The sequence below is a fragment of the Netta rufina genome (assembly GCF_964035555.1).
Source record: "Netta rufina genome assembly, chromosome: 2".
Lineage (NCBI taxonomy): Eukaryota > Metazoa > Chordata > Aves > Anseriformes > Anatidae > Netta > Netta rufina.
Window position 1 is genome coordinate 46828011 of NC_140124.1, and position 25355 is coordinate 46853365.

The 25355-nt window shown below is 34.5% G+C and overlaps 1 protein-coding gene across 1 annotated transcript in view; it reads right to left on the reverse strand.

The window, feature by feature from the left end:
• ULK4 (unc-51 like kinase 4) overlaps positions 1–25355 on the reverse strand; it is a gene marked incomplete at its 5' end in the record, with an annotated part of 228746 nt that overhangs the window by 133951 nt on the left and 69440 nt on the right. Inside the window, 7 exons of the mRNA XM_084281505.1 lie at positions 2947–3039; positions 8219–8363; positions 8463–8514; positions 17879–17973; positions 18064–18115; positions 21979–22035; positions 22341–22462. Coding sequence (XP_084137631.1) covers positions 2947–3039; positions 8219–8363; positions 8463–8514; positions 17879–17973; positions 18064–18115; positions 21979–22035; positions 22341–22462 — 616 coding nt within the window. The remainder of the gene's footprint in view (positions 1–2946; positions 3040–8218; positions 8364–8462; positions 8515–17878; positions 17974–18063; positions 18116–21978; positions 22036–22340; positions 22463–25355) is intronic.

Genomic DNA, 25355 nt, shown 5'->3' on the forward strand with positions numbered 1-25355 from the left:
TCATAAAATATTAAAAATTCTTGAAAAAGCAAGCCAATAGGTTTTTAGAAGATTTGTGACAGAATACTATCAGCAACTCTGAAGGCCAGACAAGCTTTGAGTCAAGCATAAAATAGGTAACTGATGGATAAGTTCCTTTCAAAGTTCATCCTTCTAATACCTGACATTTTCTCATTAAATGAATGCTAAGTGAAGGTGTATGACACAGCAGTTGTTGCATGATGTAGAAAGGAAAAGATATATAAAGTAAACACTAGACTCATTTATATTTTATCCCTTTAAGGAGAAAATGAACAACAAAATACTCATCCTCCCCCAAAACAGGGTTTTATTCCTATGGGTGCTCATATATTCAGCATCTTTCAGTTTGTGAAAGATCCAACTCTGCAGTAAGTTAATGGGACACAATTAGAATTATCCATTGCTAAATTGAAGAGAAATAGAGTGGAACAGCTCCAAAAATAGAGAATATTATAAACAACCCCAAAAGTGAAGCAATGGCAAAGATTACACGGCATTTTTTGTATTTTTACAAATGTTAAATATTTAAGACACTTAAAATATAAAATTCTGGTAATGTACTATACATAAGACATTAGAAATATAATACTTGAATAGCTGTACTGCTTTCATGTAGAAAATAGTGTTCAAAATAGTAAAAAAAAAAAAAAAAAAAAAAAAAAAAGATTATTGAAATTTTTTCCTCTGGTATCACAACGATTTAGCTGACATACAGTGTCTGCTACAAACTAAGAACACAAACATTAGAATGCATCTGTCTCTTTTCAAATGCTAAAGTAAGAACTCTGCAAATGTTGATGCCTCTACTGGGGAGTACATAGGAAGAAACGGAGGAGAATAGAAAGAAGAAAAGAGATAAATTTGAGAAACAAACAAGAAATGTGGTAAGATTAAAGAAGAAAGAAAAGAAGAGAAATAATGTATTAGTTTAGCATTTCTAAGAGGCTATCTGATGGTACAAACTAAAATACAGTAGCTCTCACCTTCATCCAAATTCACCTTTTTTTTTAATTTTGGAATAAGATTAATAAATTATTTTTGAAAGATGTGAATGCAATAAGTGAAGCGCTAAATTAATATTTTGCCATTTCACAACAACCTTTTTTGCTACCACTTTTTTTTTTTTTTTTCATTTCAATTAACTCAAAGGAGAAGGTGTTCATCCTTCAAAGCCAGGTATTGTGGATGAAATATAAACTTAGAAAAACCACGGAGACTTCATGAAAAGTGGCCCTCATCACTATCAGCAGTACTAAAATATAGTGGAGTTTTTCCCACAAGGAACAAATTTACTCCTGAAGGATTTTTGTCCAGCATTACCTCCATACTTCCCATCACAATAATCACGGATTCTTTCCCTGTGCATAATGAAATGCAAAAAAGAGCATATGTTGTAATTCTGAGCTACATATGTACTGATATTTTAGTGCTCAAACCAAAATACAATCAGCTGTGATCTACCGTTTATCTGTATTAACCAGAATTTATCTGGTTTCAGCTTTGTTACTTAGCAGTTTGTGAAAATACAAAGATATTCTGAATTTCTATCACAGTTTTGATGTATGGGCTAATTTTAGCTAAAGTAATTGGGAAGTCAAAGAATCAGGAAGAAGACAGACCAAGAGACCTGCATAATCTCTTCTCCTTCAGAAATCTAGCCAAACAAATTATTCAGTGAAAGTAAAAGAAAGCCAGCAAGACACAGGAGAAATGGGATGATTACAGATGTGTAATGAATACATAAGATTCTTCAAATAAAGAGAATTCATTAGGCAGAGGAAGAGCAGTACTATAATAGCCAGTGTTCTAGTTACAGAAATATTTTATTGTAATGCTTGAAGAATTAGAATCTCTGTAGGTTAACACTAAAAATAGAAAGCTGTACCGTATGCATTATACATAGAAGTCTGCAGTAGCATATACAGATCATAAACAATAAAAACTGTATACATATAAATACAATTAAATATCACTCACTGTATTCAAACTGCTTAAAATTTCAAGCCACTCAATTTTCTAGTTCATTTTTAGTCTAGTTAGTATATCAAAATAACGCTGTAAAAGATGAAAAGGCAATGTTTTCATCTTTTGAAAGATCAATGGGAGAAAAATTTAAATTTCTTTTTGGATATATATGTATTGTAGTTATATATATGTAAATATATATTTACATATTAAAATAATTTCTATATAAAATCTTGAGCTTATTGTAATTAATCAAATCAAGACAGTACAGTATGCAGTGACTTCTTAGCCATAATTCTATCATATACCATGAATGGACACTGCTAAGTGCAAAAAGAACACGATTTTCTTGGTAGATCAGAGGAGAGGAATAGCTATGTGTGTGTGTATGTGAGAGGTATGCTTCCCTTTTTTCTTTTTTTTTTTTCCCCCCTGTATCATCACAGCATAAAAAGTGTCTCCTTTCCATTGCCCCAGCAAGATATTTTTAAACATTTGGGTGTACCTATACCAAACACTCAAATCAGTATTTGAGAACTTATTTAGAATAGTGATATTTGCAGAAAGACTGGATATCTTTAAAGTGACCTAAGAGGTCTACACCGTTTAAAAAGGCATCACCTTTTCCTAGCACAAGTATGTTTAGCTGCATAATAGTTTAGATAATGTTTTTGTATTAAAATTATCATAAATTATTTTTTAATTTAATATTTAAAATATATGATTGCCTTTAATACTTCACTGCCTAAATTCATATTAAATGAAACAGAATCATATAGAAATAGCACAAAAGCCATAAGGTTATGTTCTGTAATAAATGCTCTATGCAGATTTTCTAAATCTCCTAAGTGCCAGTCAAAATAGTATGATAGTGAGAGTTACATTATTGTTAAATCCTAATGTAAAAAAATAAATTGAAACAGAAAGCGCTCAGAACAACAGAAAACGGAGTTACATCACCTCACAGAAGTGGGGCTGTGTTCAGTCAAGGCCACCAGCAGTTTCAGAGCATACACTGGTACTGGGTCTGGAGCCATCAGAATATGCTCGTACCTGAAGTGGAAGAGAATAGCAACATTGGAAAAAACAAACAAACAAACAAACAAACAACAAACAACTATTTAGTAACAGTATTTAAAAACCATCAGCTTAAGTTTTAAAACAGCATTAATAAAAGAACTAATTACTTTTTTTTTTTTTAATATGGAGGTGTACGTACATAAATACATAATATTTTTACAAATGTTTTAAAACATTGATAAATGTATATATATGATTTAATATACATTTTTAAAACAATGTTTATTCAGAGCAACAGTGAACATAAAAACTACAAAAGAAATATCCATGAAACATTTCAAAACATCACCTTCTGGATACCTTGGTAAATGAAAACAGGCTGCTGAAACACAAAATGGACCTTGCTCCTGCTGCTGGTTTCCCAGTAATATTCTCCCAACAAATTACTATTTTTATTTTATCTTTTTAAAATAGAAATATATCTGGAGGGGAATGGTGTACAACGATGGAGAAGAGATAAATGTAAGCATAAAGAAAACAGACACAACCAAGTCAAAACACCATCTATGATTACAAGCAGTGCTACTCCAAACATGTGGAAGTAATAGAATTGTAAGCATGTGCTGATTTGTAAAAGAAAAATATGGAGAATTAATCAAATATAAATAAAATGACTATTTGCAGGAAAATGTGGTAGGTTATCATGTTTTGCGCACCAAAATACTTCCACATTTTCTGTCTTGGGTTCTGATGAAGGAGAGAGGGGGATGAACAAAAATCAAGCAAATAAATGAGAAATTTGCTTCACATGTTAGCATCCCTCCTTGCGCCTGAATTGAGGGATCTGAGTCATGTCCCATCACGTTGGCATGTATCCTCATGTATGCTAGCTCTTCTGTGGATCAAAGATCCCCTCTCCAGAGAGACCACACCTCAGCACCCTGATTTGCACACCAAAAAAATCTAGGAAGTGATGTACTTTCTGGCCAAGTCTCTCACCTGGGCAGCTCTAAGAAAAGAAGGGAGAAGCACACCAGTTCCACATTCTTGATGTAGCCTGCAAGACTTCCTTCATAAGAGGTGAACCTTCCAAACAAGCACACAGACTACAAGCAATGTATCACAGCTGCTACATACCAGCCTGAATGTGCTGCCACAGAGCCACAAAGCACTCGCAGCTGAACCTACTCTGTAGACCAATGAGTAGTCAATGTAGGCGTTCCTCAAAGAGAACTATTTCTCACACTGGTGATTAAAAAGTCCCTTTCTTCATAAAGGGAGAAAATACTATAATGCATTAGTAAACACTGATCCTGAAACCCTACATGCATGGAGTACATATTTCTACAAAGCATAATGGAATTATTTGCCTTTTTTTTTTTTTTCCTCCTCAGGATCCAAAAATAAATCTTTCAAGGCAAGCAAAGATGCTATAAAGTGTCTCCAGTGTCAGAAGTCATCTGCTTACCACACAAAACATGGATTTAGTTCTCCAGAATGTTAATTCCTAGCAATAATAATGAATGAATCAGCCATGCTAGAATAAAAATCTGATACTTTGTGATACACTTGTTTGATTATAAGCACATTGATACCTCCTCTAAATGGAGTCCACTTTAAAGCATTTTAAGCCATCTATTTTTTACATCTGAGAGAGATTAGTAATAATCTGCACACTTAGCAGCATAATTCCTTGGAGTTCAATTAAAAAAAGTCTTTATTTCCATTTACTTCAAACTCTATTTTTTTCTCCAAAGAAAGCATTAGTAAAAAGTATTTCTAAGGGAAGGTGCAGTGATCCATCAAACCAAATACCACATGAGAAAACACAGATTACTAAAATGAATGTCTTAGCAATTAATATAAACACATAGCTTGAATAAAGACCTTTAGGAACTATGAATATATGAATCTTCCGTAAAGGGAAAATATTCCATGCTTGAGAGACTCTGTTAAATGAATGAGTTCATTCAATGATTTCCTTGCCACTTCAAAACGTAAACCAATTTAGTAACGACAGTTTTAGAAAGCATTTTATAACGGTTCTGCAAACTCCCTGTACTGCAGTGCAAGAAGTTATTTTGTCAGTCTTTTCCATAAGCAAGAGCGAAAAGAGGGCCTAAAGAGATTGCAGGATATAGATTCTCTTAAGCTCTTAAAGACTAAATATTTTATCTACAAATTATTTCAAGTATCCAGGATTTTGTACTTGAAGAACTGGTTTGACACTCTACTGAGAGCAAGCTAATCTTTAAAAACACATTACTCTCCTGTTGCTGGTTCCAACATAAGTTTTCAATGATAGTATGTCAAATCATATTGGAATATTAAAGAATATTAAGAATTAAATGACAAAGGGCTGATGTTTGAATTTCTAATTTAAAAACCTGGATATGTAATAGAAATGATTTACTTCATTCATTTCCTATAGAAGAAAGTTTCATTTTGGTTACAAAAAGCTCAGGAAAAGTAACATCTCAATGATGTTAAATCAAATAAGACTATTTCATTTGATTGAAGTCCTATAAGAAAGTTAACCTTCTGATCTACAAATGAACAAATATTTAATGAAAGAACACTTCTACTGATAATGCAGAAGATATGGAAAAAAATGGTAAGCACTTATTTTTCCTGCATTGACAGGAAATTTATATTTAATGCATAGTGACTGAAATTCTACTTTCTGAGTAAGTTTTACACTTAAATTAAATTGTTAAACCTAGATGCCTTTCTGATGAATACCCAACAGCTCTCATCTCTTAAAAAGCAGGATTAAGAGGGGTAGAAATACCTTCTTCCCCACAGAGTGCCCACGATCAAGCAGCCATTACATTTCTCATCTTTTGACTGTCCTCCAGCTGAGTCACGTTCTGTCCCATCATTTGTCCAGGAACAAAAAGACTAAACAACTTAAGCAAACATCTCTTCAGTCTCTAAGTACAGGCTTTACTTTCTATCTCATAGTTTTCAAGTAACTGTTACTTCTTGAGATCGAGCCTGCATCTAATCTTAAGCCTCTCTTCATAGATTTAGGCCAGACTCCTTTACGTTCAGATAAAGCTTCTATTGAGCTCTGTGGAGACTGTATGAAGATTCATTCCTACCTCCCATAAATATTTTCTGATCCATACCTTGAACAATGTTGAACACAACTTACCTTTAGTGTATTTTCTGATATCTAAAACAGCTGCTTTGGTCTTCCTTTAGTCTCCTTTTCTAATTTTTCTCAAAACTCAGTTTAGAGACTTTCAAATCAAAACTAAGGCTTAATTTTCTTTTCTGCAGAAAATCCTTCAACCCTCCTCTGCTTTTTGTTCCACCTGTGCCTTTTTGCATTGATTACCTGCGCCCCACAGCTGAACATACTTACTAAGCACTGGATCAACTCACAGGTTCTAATAATGTATTAAATACATCAACACTCGTTAACTCTTTCTGAATTACTAAAAGATTTACATGCTGTTCTATCATGCTCCTAAACTAGAGTGAAATTTGTTTATATCTAGCTGATGTATATTCCAATTCTCTTTTTTTTTTTTTTTTTTCTTAAAATAATCTCAAAATGTTTTTCAAATGCAAGTATTATCTCGTCTCTATTGGTGAGAAAAAGGAACTGATTCAGGAAATATTTAAGCCAAGCCTGGAACCTAGCTTCCGAGCTTTCTGAGCTACTGCAAAATTTTTTTATACATCTACAATACAATGCATGCAAAGATAGCACAACTGAATTCTCCAGAGTAGAATCATATTCAGTAGAATCATAATAAAGCTTTGTCACCCAAATGAGCTAATTAGAAGAGGAGACAGTAGTACATTGGTTGTCTTCCTTCTAGTTTGGAGTTAGCCTTACCACTCCCCCAGCTCTATGAGAAACATGTTTTAAGATGGGCATGTCTTCAAAGAGCAAGTTTCAAAGACAGAACTTGGTCTTGCTTGACTTGAAGTCTCTTACCCTATCTGAAGAAAAGTATCTGACAGCTTCTAATAATATGTATACTTTATTCTTTAATATTTCTGGTTTCCATTTTAATTCATACTAAAAATTCTGTTTTCCAGTTCAAAAAACAGTGTGAAGAAAGATCTGAAAATTAGCTTCTCTATATATCATTAAGATTTCCTTCCCATTTTCTCTCACAAAGAAAAGTTTACAAATATTGCACAGACAGCACTTTGGTTCTTGAATTTTAAGAGTATTAGTCAATTAGCAAGAGACAGTCTCATTTTTAGGGAAGGCACTATGTTTCTGATCATAATCCAGCATCCATTCCTCCACCCTTCTGTCACTTACTGAATGTAGGAGTGGGGAACAATTTCCTCACTTAGGGCAGCTAAGTATTGACAATTACTAACTTTGGAAGACCACACATTAAAATGCACTGTAACATTATCCTGAAATAATGTGAAAGATAATGTTCGTCTTTACTGTACTCATCCTATGTTTGTGTTCTCTTTCTCTCTACTGAGATGTTATCAGCCCACAGTACACATATGCATAACACACGCAGGTGAGCATAAAGACAGAATCACAGAATTGTAGGGGTTGGAAGGGACCTCCAGAGATCATCGGGTCCAACCCCCTGCCAAAGCAGGTTCAGATCCAAGTCATTTTGAAATGACAGGCCTCATTTGACTATATGCCATATAAATTAAGTTCCAGGCCACAGCTGGCCCACAGGCTGTAGTTTCATCCACTAGCACAGGGTTTTTCTGTTGCTTGGGGCAGTGGGAAAGGACATCAGTTTAGAAACAATAACCCTTCTGTGAACACGGAGGACTAATTATCGTGTAACTTTTCCTTTTTTTGAAAGTTATAAGCCATTCCATATGATCTTAAAATGTCATCCGGGAGGCCACAGTACCCACAATAGTGAAGATGCTGGCGTTAGAATGCTCTGACTTTATCAGCTGAACAAAGAGAGGGTATTTAAATCACAGTTAGGGGACACTTCAAGAAACAAGAGCGGCCAGAGGCACAGTATCACCAAGATGCAAAAATTAGTGTCAGACAGAAGTGGTGGTGGTGTTATAAACAACCAAGTTCTGAATTAACCTAGGAGAGAGATGTTGGGCACAGAACTCAGACAGCAGCTAATTACCATTTCTTTTTTTCATTTTGCCATTTAAACATAAAAAGGGTATTTAAAACAAATATGCTGTCAAAATGGATTGAATATCAAGTTATTCCCCACTAAAGCAACAATATTATACTTACTGAGGCAGCAAGGAATCTCTAATGAGAGACAGAAGCTTGCTGTTTGAGTCGAGGTTCTCCCCTTTCTCCTCAGCCATGACCTCGTGGCTTAAGAGCAGTGATGTGGTTTCTGAGAGCAACCGCAAGCTGAAGAGTCTCCATTCCACTTAAAAATAAAGGTGCCAAGAATGTGACCACACTGAAGTCTAATTAAAACAAAATGTGGAATTCATGGAAACTGTAGTTGATGTGGCCGTATACTTACCATTCTGACCACGGACCAAAGAAACTAGTGGTGGGAGAACGCAGTCTTCAACCTAAAACAGAGGATTAGAAAGATCTGGTTTAGATTATTCACGGGGAAAAATAGAACAGAGACATATCTATGTTTATTCCACTGCTGGAGCCCTTAATCAAAGAGATGAATAATCACGGAAAACCATCCATAATCACACTTATAAAGCCACCAAGTACACTTTTCTTTGGTAAGCTGTAATAAAGTTACAGAGAGTAACTTACACAGAAAACAATATCAACTTTGGTATAGTTCATTGAGAGTGTATTTTCATTTAAAATACAGAATTTAGTGCAGATGTAAGAATTTCCATTAAAATTTAAGTTTACAGACTTAAGATTTAAAATATGGAAAATAAATCAGTCAACTCTTTATTATCTATGCGCGTGCTGAATTACAGATTGATCATCTGTCACAGAACTAGTCGGCTTAGTTCCATCTGAAATCAATTTACGGAAACTATGATAAAAATTAGTTTTATATATTTAATATTAAAAACAGAGTATTATAAGTATTCTATTTAAGAGAATACATTGCTAAGTCTTAAGTCATTAGTAAAAGAACTATTTAGACCGTACAGGCTTTAGAGATCTTAATATGAACAAAAAATGAAATAATTGCATGAAAAATCGGAATGATATCTTTGTATATGAATACAATATTAGGCTATTTATTCTGATAACTTAGACCTGATCCTTTGTCTAGGACAGACTTCAGATCAAAAGTAAGAATCACAGCTATAATCTGAAGAAAATAATTTATCCTAATTTTGGGTGCCTGAAGCAGGACTAAAAACCAAAAGAGAGTGGAAATAGTACAGAATCTACTGTTTATTTCTTAACTCTCATAAATCTAGATGGAGATGGTTTGAAATAGTACTTCCTAAATACTCCAGGACAGACAGTATCCCCTACTTTGCAGATATTTTTTTCTTCAAAATGATTACTGTTCTACTTGCAAATTATTCTACATTATCACTCTGTTCCTTCAGAGGTACTCTCCCATACAACCCTGCCCCTACTGCCATTGTGCTACTCCAGATTTGCTGACAGCATCTCCTCCTTGGTGACTGGTTTGGAAACCTACCTCTAGCTTCAACATACCCTCAAAGAGAACAGAGAAGTATACTAAGTATCCAGATGCAGGTGGTGCAAAACAACATCAGCATGAAGAGACATAAGAGTGGGAATGTCATATAGGACTTAAAACAGAAAGAAATACTTGTTATGCTTCAGCTATGGCATTACTCAGGATTCTTCAAAAAAAAAAAAAAAAAAAAAAAAAAGGAAGGTCAAACATTAAGGTATTGGAGTATATTTTTATATTGTTTTTCCTACTTCTTCCATTCCATTTGAAATCAGCAAGTTTAGATATTTAATTTATTTTATTTTGGGGAGAGATGGACGGAGACAGCCTGGTAATTTTTAAGTATGCATCATGGATACACAGCTTGCCCTTGGTTTTATTTATATAAATAAAATTACTGCGTAGGCTTTTACTACACCATGAATAGGATTTAGTGCAGTAAGACTGGATTATAATTCCCTGTGTGTTTTGTTTTAGTGATTAAAATCTAGAAGATGTAACTCCTCTAGAGTTAAACATCTACTATTAAGAAAAAGCAACAGAAGCTGAAAATACACAATGCAAAGGGGTCACTAAATGAAATTAGGCTCTAGTCAGCAGTAACTAGAGCTATTTTAGTTAACTATTGCATTGCTAGTTGGTGGTCTCTGTTAAAGGAATCCCTGGCTTTAAGGGATTTGTTTAGACTTTGGCTTTTTTTCACTTCTGAAAAATTACAAAAAATCCCTTTGTTACATGCTTTCAATAAAAGAGGTAAAGGAATTTGCTTGAAGAGGTAAAGGAATTTGCTTGAGGTATGGAAGTTGGTTTACTCTTGCAAGTACAGATAGCCTTTATACCTATACAGATAATGCTATATATCATGCATGCAGCTAGTGCCTTTTGTAATGTCATCATTTTGAAATATTTCATCTTAGTCCGTAGTAAGATAAATAATACACTACACTCTAACTGCTCCATTTGTAGGTCTCTAAACTGTTCTGCAAATGGTAATTGATCCGCTATCACAAACTTGTAAGGTTAAAAAATGTATGTACTTAAGGTTCTTCAATCCAAAAGAACAGTTCAACCTACTGCAATGCTCCTCAAATGAAGAGACACGTTTAAGTAGTAAATTAAAGCTGTCAGACAGAAACAAGGCAAAAGAACATCTCTCATTTATCTGAAGCAATGTATGGATGTGGAATATTAAAAATCACTTAGCAGCAGCACTGAGTCAGACTGACACCGATTAAGATGGCAGTACACAGCAGTATGATGCGACTTTGATTTCTGAAACCTAGATTTCCTTTCATCTTCATCTAGTATTAATGACAGTCCTTCCGCATTAGATAATGCAGTCAAACCAGTGTTTTCTAAGATAAATATATTTTAACTGTCATTGTAAAGAACATTCATTAGGTCTTAAATAATTTTAGTAGCTTTTTTCTGACCTTTTACTAATAGAAACCCCAGTTTTGGCAATCTGTTTAGAATGGAATGCTCCACAGCAGGTGTTTGCCTCATTTCAATTTGGTGCAGTAGCACTAACTCTATGGAAAATTATTTTGTGATGCAATGTGCACACAAATTTAAAAACAAGATATCAAGGTGAAATAAACTGGAGTGTATGAGAGGAAAGCATAATAATACTGTATTCAGTACATAAAAATATTTTAAATAAATTAATCAGCAAATTTAATAAATTTCTATAAGGTTAGTATACAGAAGCATCTTATCACTCTTTTGGTATTTTTAGAGCTATTGAAACAAATACTCAAGCAAGGATTCATTTTTTTATTCTTTTAAACGACTGCTGACATCTTCTTGGCATCGAATCTCCATGTATGCATGAAGGTATTCAGATATTTTCTTTTCAGACTTTATCATTATGACCATTTACAATTAAAAAAAAAAAAAAGTAGGAAATATAATTTATGCCTAAATAGACTAGATAGTTTTAATATTAGTTTGAATATTGGTATGATCATAGCTATATCTGGGTTCCTACCACCTACTAAGGAGACCGATACCTAGTCCACAATGGACCCCTCCCTAACTGCACAAGTCCACTATTGTATAATTCTGTGATTGTGGCATTCAACGACTATGCTGTCATCGGTACTGAAAAAAAAAGCAATGAAATACTAGAAATTTTCATACACATTACAGTCACATCTCCCAGGTATACTACGTATGCACAAGACCAAGGAAAAATGTAGTTCAAACCTAGTAATCCTGTTTCTAACAATTGGAAAGGAGAAGAATAAGAATAGGAGAAACACACAAAGCTTCTAGATTTGTACATCTCTAGCTTCTAGCAACTCGAGTTAAGAAATTTTCCTAAGCTGAAATTGCATCAGTATTTTTGCATTTAATAAAAGCTTACCAACATTTCTTCATATATCTGTCCAATCTTACCTAAAATGTATTTATACTTTTAGCATGTGCAATACCTACAACACTGAATTCCACACTTCAGTTATGCTTTATGAAAAAGCTCTTTATTTTAAAACACCTATCTAGTTACCAACTTGATACTCACTCAAAAAACATGAATAATTATTTCTAATTCATCTTTTCCATGCCATCCATTAATTTATATGCTCCTTCTTTCATTTCCAAGCTGAACTTTTTATCTGTTCAGTCCCTCCTTGCAACATCAAACTGTACTTTTTCTCTTTTAGAGTGAAAGACCACAACTATCCAAGACCTCAGTATCCAAGACTGGAGGGAATCATGGACTTCTATGGCACTGTGGTGTTTTCTGTGGTCTTTTATCAGTCGTTTCTAATAATCTAGTTGTCTTTCTGATTACAGTTGAATGTAACACCACCATTTTCATAGAAAAACTATGCTAAAAGATAGCCAAAACAGTTACAAGTAGTTTAGAGACTGACATCGTATAGGCATAATTGGATGATTTTCCTTATGTGCATCACTTGACATTTATCAGTATTGAACTGCATGTCATTATGTTGTTCTTTTACTCAGTATCTTGAAAATCATTATGTTGTTCTTTTACTCAGTATCTTGAAAACCTTCTGCAACTCTTCTGTCAATTTTAGTTTTCACTACTGTGAATAACTTAGCATCATCAGTCAGCTGTCACCTCACTATTCATCCCCTTTTCTGAATTACTTATAAATAGCAACATAGATCTTTGTAATGCATCCCTCTTAATATACCTACACTTTTAAAATTGATCTCAGTTCTCTACTTACTAAATTTTAACTACGTAAAAGAAGCTGATCTATAAGATAAGAGGAAAGGTCCACTGATGGATTTTAAGAGTCTTTGGTGCATTGACTGTCAAAAACTTTCTGAAAATCCAAGTAGAGTATCCAAACCCAAAAAAAACAATCCAAAAAAGAACATCTGTCTTCTTAATAACATTGATTCCTGCAAGGAAAACTTTACTACTGAGGTCTGAGCATCCAGCAAAAGCTGTACTCACTTTTCTACAGAATTTTATCAGCTACACAGATCAGATCTATTGGAAGCAAACCACAGTTTAATGGAAAATCTTCTGTAAAGTCTAAGTGTTCCTTTAACCTTCAAAAGAGAAAGAGAGGCAAGCCGTATCTTCAGAGTAATGAAGTATTCAAGCACTAATGGGAGGAGGCTTGGAAGAGACAACTGTGATTTCAGTCTTTCTTTTTGTCTCTACTGTACAGGCCACATTAGACACATAAGGCCAGCACCCTAAATAAACTTTCCTACTTTCAAAAGAAAGAAACATTGCCTCAGCTTTTCCTTAACCTCACCAAGCAATGTCAAAGCTCCATATATAAGCGCTAAAGAGCTGTTATAACACTGCAAGGGCTCACAGAGGAAGGGTCCCATACTAGCATATTCCTATTTAGGGAAGGAACCCTATGATGGAGAACTACACATCCATTCACTTGTGCTAGTCAACAAGGATGAATTCAGCTACTCAACACATACATGCAACCGCCACGTATTAACAAACTAGCATATAGCCAACATTACCTGTTATCACCTGCAACATAGGCTACGTTTTTATGGGTAGCTTAACTCTCTTCTCAAGGCCACAGAACTTGCCTCAATATGACTAACATTACCAGCCTAAAGAATCTTTACCTTGCTTACAGCTGAGTTCCAGAGCTCTTCAGGGCAGTGTTTATAGACAAAGTCTTTGCATTTGGTGTCACACAGGGTGGACTGGAAATAAAGAAACTACATTGCCCATTCCATGCAGCTACCTTACCCATGCTTGCAAATGACAAAGCACACTACCTTCAGAGATTTTTCTTGAGGTCTCTTATTCTTTTCAGTGTGCACGTGTCTAATTTACAACTACTGACAAATACCTTCTCCTTACCCACAATTCAAAGCAGAATGTAATAAAGCAACGACGATCAGCTTCCAGAACCTTATTTCCAGTCCCAAGTAAGATCCACAACAACCAACATCACCCTGACATTTATGCTCATTAAAATTCCACATACAAAGTTGCTGCTGAGTGACCATGGGATTAGAATTGTGCTGCCTTCAAATTTCTTAAAGCATCTGCTGCAGGCACAGCATGCTCCTCAGTGTTCTTTATATTCCCAGTAATCTCTCAGAATGTAATGGAAACAATAATATAATACATGTAAGAATGAATTGGGGAGAAGGATGACATTTTTGTAATTTTTGTTGAAAAGTCTTCAGAACTACAGAATCTTCATTGAGATTTTTTTTTTTTTCTTTTTCTTTTTTTACTTCAGGGAAGAGACAGCACTGATTGACTGACTCAATATGTCAATTAGTACAGAACTGGTTTTGCACACCAAAAAAAAGTCTTGTGTCATGTGGATTAGTGTAATAGACAGAAAGCCACATGGGGTGTATGCTTTTAATCCACTTGAAAAGCAGGAGTGATTGATGAAATGATGTAAAATATGTCCACATAGTCATGCCCTACATTGACAAAATTAGGGTGTCAGTGGTTAGATCAGAACAGCTTATGGATGAAGAACACATTGATGCTGAATAAAGAAAAGACTAAGATGAGCTGAGAGAAGCACTTGCTAAAGTTTCTATCCCCTGTTGTCATGTGCGGTAAAAATAATAACTCTCATATTGTCAGTCAGTAGTTTTCCATGTCATACTGCTTTTCCCTTGACTTCCCATCAAGCAACTCATCGGGTTCAAGGTTCTTTTATTTAGGCCTGATTTTTAAAAATAGGTTCTGAAACCTTTAGGAGGAGAATCATAGCTGACAACTTTTGTCTCAACCAGAGAACTTTCATGCTTCATGTAAAAGATTGTCTGTGCAGTGTGGAGAGCATTTTTAGGAGCTAGTTAGAGTACAAAAAGGATTCCCACAGGAACTGATTGACTGCTATCATGAACCTCATCACTGCTCAAAGCACTCTGAATACTATTGGTCCTTTTTTTTTGGCAAATGAGTACACTTAACAGAGAAAGAGAAGAAATATACTAATTATACTTGTGGTACATAATTCTTAATTAAATTTGAACCTTTACCAAAATTTACATATATATATTTATAACACTTATTATCTGAATTTATTAAATAGTTTTCTGTTTCAGGTATAAGGAGGAAACAAACACATGGATTTGTGCTGGTTTACAAAACCATGGCTTATGTTCCATTCCAGCCTATAGAGATTCTTTTTGAGGGCCTTCATCATAATATTTGAGTACAGTTTGGTCAAAACATGCTGAGTTGCACTTACTGTTATTCTCTACTTTATATCTTGTAAAAATGCAAACAACTGCACACAAAATGAAATGACTGCTCATTACTGGCACTCCTTTAAATTAGTTTCACTTAATTTTACCATACTTAGCAATATAAAATATAGTCAGTCACCACAGAAATTAATCTCCTCAATAACTTTCTTCAGGTCGATGGCAATCAGAAATTTGATCACGAAAATCAATTTGTTCAACCTTCTTTGTTCAAGGTACAAATACAAAGGGAAATCAAACAAACTAAAACCCAGAAAAAGCGTATTTTTTTTCTTCTCAAAGTGGAAAAAAACCCACAGAAATGTTACTCTTAAACTCATCTTAACTTACAGAACTTTCATTGCAGCGAAATTAAGTCAGACCTAAACAAAAAACACTGGTTCTGCTTGCTTAATGTAACCTCATTTACTATTAAATTAATTAAACCTAGTTAAAAATATGAATTTAATTTCTGATTAGAAATTTTAAAGAAATATCACAGTTATAGTGGAAAAAACACACCCTCAAGAATGTTTTTTTTTTTTTTTCCCCACTCTCCCCTTCATAAAATGCTGCTCATATCCAACTTTGACTAAATGAACAATCAAGGCATCAGAGATCAACCTAAAATACACATTTCTCTCAGTAAAAGAGTTTCCTATTAACCGCTGCTATACTTAAATATTGATCTGGAACCTTGAACATGTCTAGCTTCAACTTTTAAAAAAAGCACCAAGTTCCACTGGGTGCTGGCATTTATATTCATAGATTCCAGTCATGCACAGTGAGCAGCAATTAGAAGATATCCCTTGAGTAACAGCATTTCTAAAAATATTCTGTATGCATCATAGAAGATGAAGTACCACTTTCCTCTGAAGTAATGTAAGCTGTACATTCAAGTATAATTAGCACACTAGACTTCGTAAATAGTATTAAACTAATTACTGTTTGCACCACTAGTGGCAGATGTGGTTAGAGATTATTAATTACAGTGGACAATTTCTTGAATTTAACATACTGAATTAAAGGCACTTTCTCCACTTTATTTTCTGTCTGAATGGCTATTTGTTGAGTGTCAGGAAGGCTTAAACTAGGGAGAACTGTTCTTTCTGAAAATGAGCGAACAAAGTAATGAATTTTATTTTCTCAAACTAATAAAAAAAGAAAATTGTTCATTGACAAAGATATAGTTATTCTTAAATTAATAAATTTTGATACAGACATTCTGAATCATAGAACCTATTTTACTAAAGCAATGTGTGTCATAAATTCACAGTCATTGGAAAGGCAGGAAGTTTTATCTACATCTACATCTTACTTGATGTGTTCATATGGGCTTTAAACAAACAACTAAAACTTTCAACATGTGTGATGAAGTAAATTGTTCCCCACTGATTTAGGTACTTAAGTAAAACTCACTTCTTACTAGCCAAGGGTTACTTACAAGAGAGTGGGACAGTCATTCCCTATAATTCACTATAATGTTGTACTGAATGAGGGGACAGGAGCAGAGGAGGAAGGGATGTAAAAGGGAGCTATCCCCTTCATGCTATTTTTCCAGAGCAAAACAAAACAAGAACCAGACCATTAAAGTTTAAACAGCAGCTAGGTGAATCCTACTTAATGTGCGGACAGAAGGTATTGCAATTTTAGTAAATGTTGACAGACCTCTATAAAATATGGTACATATTTCTGTCAAAATAAGACACACTCATTCTTATCTAGCGTAACTTGATAAAATAAAGCTGTTTTAGGTGCTTGACTTAAGTGCTATAATGAGTGTCCCCTTAACTTAATTTCAGTACAGAAACACAAATTTCAATAGGACTTAAATGGTCATCCCATTAAGTATGGTGGGTCATACTTTTGCTGGGAATTCAGGCACAAAATTCAGGCACATTGGGACAACTTACAATGATTTGTCAATCACTAATTCAAGCCTTCTGACCTACTGTTTTGCTGACAATTATTTCATAACATAACTACTGGTTTCAACCAGCTTAGCTCAAATAAAAACTAACCAAAAACTTTGAAGAAAACAAATTTTTAGTGATATGTGAGACATACAATATGTGGGTTTAGTAATCATAATACAATTTTTGGTAAGCAAACAGTTATACTTTGAGAAAAACATCCACACATGCAAACAAAAATATCATAACTGTTATAAACTGTTACTCTTGTTGATGATTTCACTGGGAATGGTATTGATGAAATGGTGTCTTCAACCCCTCAAAACTGTTTTTTCAAAGATATATTGAAAGCATAAAGACAAAGTGGAAAAAAAATCATGAATATGTAGCAACATACTTGCTTACAGAATCAAGTGTTAAATTTATATGAAAATCATTTTAAGAACTGCTATTGCCAAACCTTAAGCAAATATCTGTCTCATTCTCTCTGTAATTTTTGAACCAAATGTAGTAAACCAAGTCCAAATGCTTTACTTTGTCCTTGAAATTTAAATCTATTTATAAACAATAAAATATTCTTGTCAGATAGAACCACAATACATTTTAACGCATGATTCAAACAGCTTCTAAATCTTCAAAACATTCAATTTATCAATAGGTTTCGGCCAACTACCCTGCAATTAATTAATTTGTTGCCAGACTTACTGTCGTGCGATGGCTTGTCAACAAGACAGGATGCTGTGTTACTGCTTCAAATGTTGATAAAGTAGTCTTAATCAATTCTTCTGATGCAGCTGGTCCTATTAGTAAAAATCATTATATTTCTTTTCAAAATGCAACAGTTATAATGCCTACATATGAAAGTGCAGCAATATCATAGATTATCTTACCTATTGCTCCATCCAAGTTGGTTTCTCCTGAATCTATAGATCGGATAAAATTCTACAGAAGAAGAAGAATTTATTTGAAACACTTTAGAAACAAAAATGAAGAAGCATAACTACCGATTAATTACAATATGAAATTCTTTAAAGGCTGTGTAAATACAAAATGTTAATGTACATGCAGTTAGGAATTCTCATAATAATTTAGATATGAAAGACAAAGCATCCATGATCTGGCTATTATAAAATAATTTTGCAAGTTTTTAATGCTGCTGGACACTTAAATGTAGGGTACAGTAAGGACCGTTACTTTGACTAATATCAAGAATGATAGCATTTCCAGCTAAATAGGCAGTAATTAAATGTCTTACTTTATTGTTAACAGAAAACTGTACTTTCTAAAAAGCCTTTGAACTACCTTGTATGTGCCTATGTTAAAATAACTCACTAAAAAGACCAAAGACTCTTCCGGAAAATGCAATTTTCTGTTATTTGTACCATCTTTTGATCTCCATGCCTTCTACGCAACACTATGGATACACTTACGCACAAGAGTGCATAGAAAAAGGCATAGCCTTCTACTAAATCACTTAAATAACTCATCATTTGGAAGAACAGGAACAATGAAGTATTAATAATCTGGGATAAGTAAATATTGTACATGTACACCCACTATTCTTTTGCCTTTTAATCTTGATTTCACTCTTTTGCTTCCACTTTTAAGCATAGCTGTTTATTTCACAGGATATGCAAAAGACGTGTTAATGGCACTTGCAAGAGAAGGAGAACTTCTCAGCCAAATTTATGATATGTTTTTATTTGCTGATTTAATATACAGAGAACATATCATGGATAACATCTGATTTTCAGTGTGCACACAACTTTATATATTTATATTATGTAAAGCATTAAGAAAACGATTGCTTTGAAACACTTGTTTCATATTGCTTTATCAATTACAGCTTTGTTATTACATATTAAATTGGCAGAAGTGCTTACATGGGTTACTTTTCCACAGTATGTGAGAAACAGCTAAAGGATTCTTCTCTAATTAGGAATTCAGATAGAAATTAATTGTATATTTCATAATCTGAAAATACCTCAGAGGCAGTCATAAAAAGCTATTGTTTCTGTTAAAAAAACAGGTGTTTTACCTTCCTGATCATTTGAAGAAAATTACAGTTATAATGTAATTAATTTGTTTTGGAAGAGAGCAAATTATTTTGTTTGCTCATTTAAGACAGTTTCACACATAACCACAGCATCAAGACTAATCTAGAAAAATCAATATAGTTCATACATAAACTGTTCTTGTGCTTATAACCATTGCTTATTTCCTTAATTTTCTGTTGGAAACACAAGAAGAAGATGCATTTATACACTGCTGTTTTTTCAGCAATGGAGAATATGTGTATGCCACTGCAGGTGAGTGTGCACCCATTGCATTGCACTGGGAGCCTACTATTAGCTGTGCCTCTGGGGCACAGCCTGTCTTTTCCATGTCTTTCTATATACAGCTGAAAACATGAAAGGACTGTCCCAACTCCCTCTCAATTTCTTTTCACAGGAGCACTGAGAATTACAGTGATGACAGAAATAACTTCAAAGCAGCAAGAAAAAAATATATTTCTCAATGAACAACAGTTACAGGAAAATAACTACTCTTTTCTTTCCCAATACCAAGCACACATCTTTCCACTCCTAATCATTTTTCATTGTAAAGAGTAAGATTTCAGAATAAATCAGAAAACAAAACAACAATTACAACAAAAAACCTGAAGGACTGGCTTGCTCAAGTCTTAGAGGCCTCAATTATAGTGCAATACTTTGAAAAAATACAAGCCGATGATCAACTGTCCCTTTACAGATGCCACTGGGAATGTTACTAAACAAAAAAATTCCAGAGTAGACTGTTCCCTGGTAGAACGGATAGTTACTCTTCCAGAAGTAATTACATTAGTCATATCATAACACAGTTATATAAAATAGACTCTATTTTGATATTCATTTTTCAAATGTACTACTTCCCTGCACTTTTTATGAATAAATTGAAATAGCATATTTAAGTTCCTGAACTGCCTTGTTCAACAGACATAGCAGGACAAGAGACAGGAAATAATCGGTCCCCTCCTTACTCTGAGAGAAAAGGTGTGGTAACATAACCAGCCTGATTTCCTCAGTCAGTAGTTCAAGTTATTTGGAGAAAAGTCAAAAGAGAACCTATGTCGTACCTGGCCTCCTGTACCTATACCATTGACTAAAGAATTTCACCTTCTAGATGGTTGATCCAAAACCATTAATAAATCCACTGGCTACTTACAAGTGCTTTAAAGAGATAAAATATTTTGTAATCCAACATCCATTTCTCTTTATTGTAATGTGAATTTTTCTACAGACATTTTGAGGACACTTTCTTCTCAATCACTGACTAGGAGACCTAAATTACACCCACATTTTCTTGGAATCAAAAGTCAAAGGAGAACGAGAAGTGAGCCTGAACAGTAGAATTTAATATAGCTGTCTGTGGTGAAGCATTTCTTCTGCATGCGATTGTGGAAATCAATACATAGCTGTCACTTATGAACATGCGGACTTAAAAGTATTTGCTTAACTCTGCTACACAACTTTAGAAATGAGCTTTTTCCTCATTCAGCAGAAACAACAGCTTCAATATATGGAAATTATATTACAACAGTAATACTTCATTTTAACTATACTATCTTATGGGACAGTTAAATGTTCATTTACAATCAGTAATATCATAAATTATTTATAGATGTTACGAGACAAATATCTCTGTAGCTTATAATACTCAGCTTTTCATCAACTAAATACAATGTAGAAGTACTGGCAACTTTATATTAATTTCTAGTCAGGGCTTCAGCAAAAAATCTATAAAGAATACTGGGTGCAACTCAAAGGTAAACCTAACTCAGAGGTAAAATAAAGTACACAAGTAATTTGCAATATATCACATATATGCAGAGTACACTGGAATCCAAGATAGCATATTTTCCCTTCAACTCAATAGATTGCTGTAGATACATGTAGTTTTCAATAGAACAAAATGAGTAGAACAGAACAGTTCAGTTAGAATGGACCTGCAAAAATCAAGTCCATCTGCCTCACCACTTCATAACCAAGCATATTGTTAAAGCACATTATTGAGGACATTGTCCAAATGCCTGTTGAACACTGACAGGCACTGGGCATCAACCGCCTCACAAGGAGCCGTGTTCCAGTGTTTGACCACCCTCATGGTAAAGACATTTTTTGCAATGTCCAGTCTGAACTTCCCCTGGAGCAGCTTTGTGCTGTTCCCTCATGTCATCAGTGACCAGGGAACAGAGACTGCCACCTCCCTCTGCACTCATGTAGAGAGCCATGAGGTCACCTCTTGGTCTCCTCCAGACTAGACAACCCAAGTGTCCTCAGCCTCTCCTCACAGGACATGCCTTCCAATCCTTTTATCAACTTTGTTGCCCTCCTCTGCTTGCGATATTCAAGGTGAGGCTGCACTAACGCTAAATATAGTGGGAGAATCACCTCTTTCAACCAGGTGGCTATGCTGTATTTAATGCACACAAAAATACAGTTTGCCATCTTGGCTGCCAGGGCACACTGCAGACTCATGTTGAGCTTGCTGTTGACCAGCACCCCCAGATACCTTTCTGGAGAGCTGCTCTCCAGCCTGTACTTGTGTACTACATTACTCCATCCCAGGTGCAGAACCAGGCATTTATCTTTGTTGAATTTTATGTCATTGATGATAGTTCAAAAATCAAAACTAAAAAAAAAATATATTCAGAATAAAGACCTCTCTAATTTATTAATGTAATTTCATTGCATTAAGTAATTACCAAAAATATATGCATATGTATTTTTTGCAAACAAAATTTAACTTATGATGGTTATACTCACAAGTAAAGTCCCATAGTTGAAAAGAAACTCCTCTGTGACTATCCTGGGACGAAATACCTATATGAATTTAGCAAAAGTTTTAAAAGTTACAGTAACTGTATACCTTATGACCAGAAAAAGTAAAAACATTTTTTCGCAGCTATATTGAGAAAGAAGGCAAAATATATATTTATCATTTGAGCTGTCCTACAATATGCAAAAATAAGGTTTACACCTTTCATGCTGCTACTTCACTCAAATACCCATCAACCTAATTATACATTAATAAAAGGATCTATTTGATCTTTTAAGCAGCAGAAGTTAGGTTGTGGGAAACTGCAAGAGTTTGTACTTTGTTTAAAAATTTTTGAAAAAAAATGTACCTGGGATGTCACCAGATGAAGTACTACAGGCATCATGGGAAGGCACATCTTCAGCTGTTTGGCCTGAAGCGTTGATGGGTGTTTGCGTCCAGAGACATTTGTTAAGGCATTGAGAATGTCACCTACAGAAAACAACATTTCAGACAGATCTAACATAACTAGTTTGCTAAACAGCACAAAATGACTTATAAAGCATCTCTGTTCCAGTATCCTCACTGCAATCCCATCTTCTCCCTCCTGATGAAATTGTGGTCATGTGAGTGCATGATGATTAAAAAAAAAAAAACGGCTGATCCAACACTTTATCTCCTATTTAGTTTTCAGACAGGTCAATTTCCTGCTCCAGCTACAAAGGTATAGAATCAAAGAATCACAGAATGCTTTGGGTTGGAAGGACCTTAAAGATCACCCAGTTCCAACCCCCCTGCCATGGACAAGGACACCTCCCACCAGAGCAGTTTACCCAAAGCCCCATCCAGCCTGGCCTTGAACACCTCTATGGATTGGGCATCCACAACTTCTCTGGGTAGCCTGTGCCAGTGCCTCACCACCCACAGAGTAAAGAATAAATCTTCCCTCTTTTAGTTTGAAGCTATTACTCCTTGTCCTATCACTAGAGCTCACCAAGATCTTCACCATATTTTGGTGACATAATATTCAAGGAGTGTATTTTTCCTGCAGCAACAGTAGCACCAGAAGAAAGAAATAAGCAATGTTCCCCACTTCCTCAAAAGCCTTCCACCAGCTGAGCACGCATAAACACAGATTTAACAATGATGTTAATTATCTAAAGAACACTCTCATGATCTCACAGAAAGAGGTAGCAGCAGGTCAGTGAGAGAACTTAGTCCATAACGAACCTCAGACACAACAATGAGGGAACAAAAATCTAATTTCAGTAGTGAGAACTGTAATTCAAACTTCAGAAGAGAAATATAAAAGCCAAGGAACATTATGCTGAATTTGTCTTATGTTGTTGTCTCAGAAATCCATGACCACTTCTGCATGGAATAAAGAATAGAAGAAGCAAGAGAAAAGTCACATGCAAAGAAAGAAAATCCAGTCCTTTTAGCCTGAAATATTATAAGCCAAATCCTGTCTTTAAAAAACACTTACTATATGTTTTCCCTAATGAGAGAGCTACACAAAACTGTAAAAAGGAAACCACATAGCTATTAAACAAATAAAGGACATGATTCAGTATTTTATACAATTTTCATGTCAGAACAGGCCCTTCCTTTAAAAGAAAGTCACAGAGTCTACTCATGTTGAAAAATAGCAATGCTTTTCCTCTGCTCCCATGGAGTACAGTTTTCAACAAAGGCAAAATGACAGAGCCAGGCACATTGTAAAAATACTTATCCTTAAAGATTTGAATCATTCTATAAGATACTGATAATGAAAATGTTGCCTAAAACTCTCCAAATACATAAAACAAAATATCGTCTTTTCATCAAAGCATTTTTCTTTAGAATTACTAACAAAACCATAATTCGACAAGACCTCTCTGTGATTAACAAATAATCAGTTGAACCCTCCACTCTCTTTCTATATATTTGTCTCACAATCACCACTTCTGTCAATTTGTTGATAAATAGATGCAGTTGTTTCAATTCTTAGTGTGATCTAAGCAAATTATATCTATCTTCTAGAGAGAGGTTATATATTAAACATACCTGAATAAAATTACTTTGTTACCTACAGCAACTGCAAACTTTAAAATTTATCCACAAGATTATCGTTTTATTTCATTTATTTAAATGTATCTTCAATGGCAATTTCTACAACTTGTTAATCTATTTGGTTTATAGCTACATCTGGTGGAAGAAGATGGGATCAGTAAGGAGCTTAACTAAATGCATATTAAAAACCACCTAGGATTAATTCTAAATCAACAGTTAAACTGTTTTTAACTGTTCCACCTGGCAACTCTCGTCATTTTTCCTACAAGCTCATAACTTCTACCTCCTCAAGCAGAACATAATCCTCCATCATACTTACAGCAATAAAAAAGAAAAAGCCTTCTGACAGATACAGACAGAAAGTTTAATCTCAATAAAAACAATCAAAACACAAATCTAGCTTGAAAAGGAAAACAAAGCATAAAAATAAATAAATAAATAAAGCAGAACCCATATTAAAGAAACAGATTATTTTGATTTATAGCACTTTCAAGCTCTGAGAAAATATCAGGGCCTACTGCATTAGTTGCATATAGCATACATAGATAGTAGAAGGTGAATTTCTGCGTCAAAACATTTATAGTTTGAGACTTCCAAGTCCTACAATATACCCAAATATGAACCTGATTAGTCAGAAAAGTTAGAAAAAGGGAGGTGGGGGAAGACCAGCTGTTTGCAACAAGGCAAAAACCTGCATTCTCATAAGAAGTAAAGTTTCTTTAAAATAGCAGCACGACCATTGGAACTGCTGACCTTTGCAGTGCTACTACTTCATTTTCAATATTCTAGCAATAATGTAACAAGAAGAAACATAAATCAGCTATCATCTCATAGAAAAATAAAGTTGTGATTTTTTTATTATTATTATTTAATGACAAGTCATACACAATCACGGCTGAGCTTACTCCATTTCTTTCTTGAAGACTCTCAGCATTTCCTTCCTTGTGTTGCTATTTACCTTTCTTACTCTGTTCTTTAGGAGATCTCACCCACCAGCTTTAATAAGCATTTTTATGCCAATTATTCAGACTGGCCACATCAATCTCATTTTCTCCTTCATTCCTTTTTGTCTTCCTCCTTTCCCCTCTTTCCTTCTCTCTATCCTTTTCCCCACCCCCTTTCCATTTCTTCTTTACTTCCTCCTATTTCCTCCACTCAGTTCCTTCCTTCTCATATCCACTTTTCCTTTTCTTCTTTTTCATTTTCCTCCTTCTCTCTTCTCTTTCTTTTCTCCCTCCTTCACTCTTTCCTTCCTTCTGAATTAATTCTCTTAAATAGAAAATTTATCTTTCCTCATACATCATACAGCACAGCTTTTTCCAGGAAAGACAGT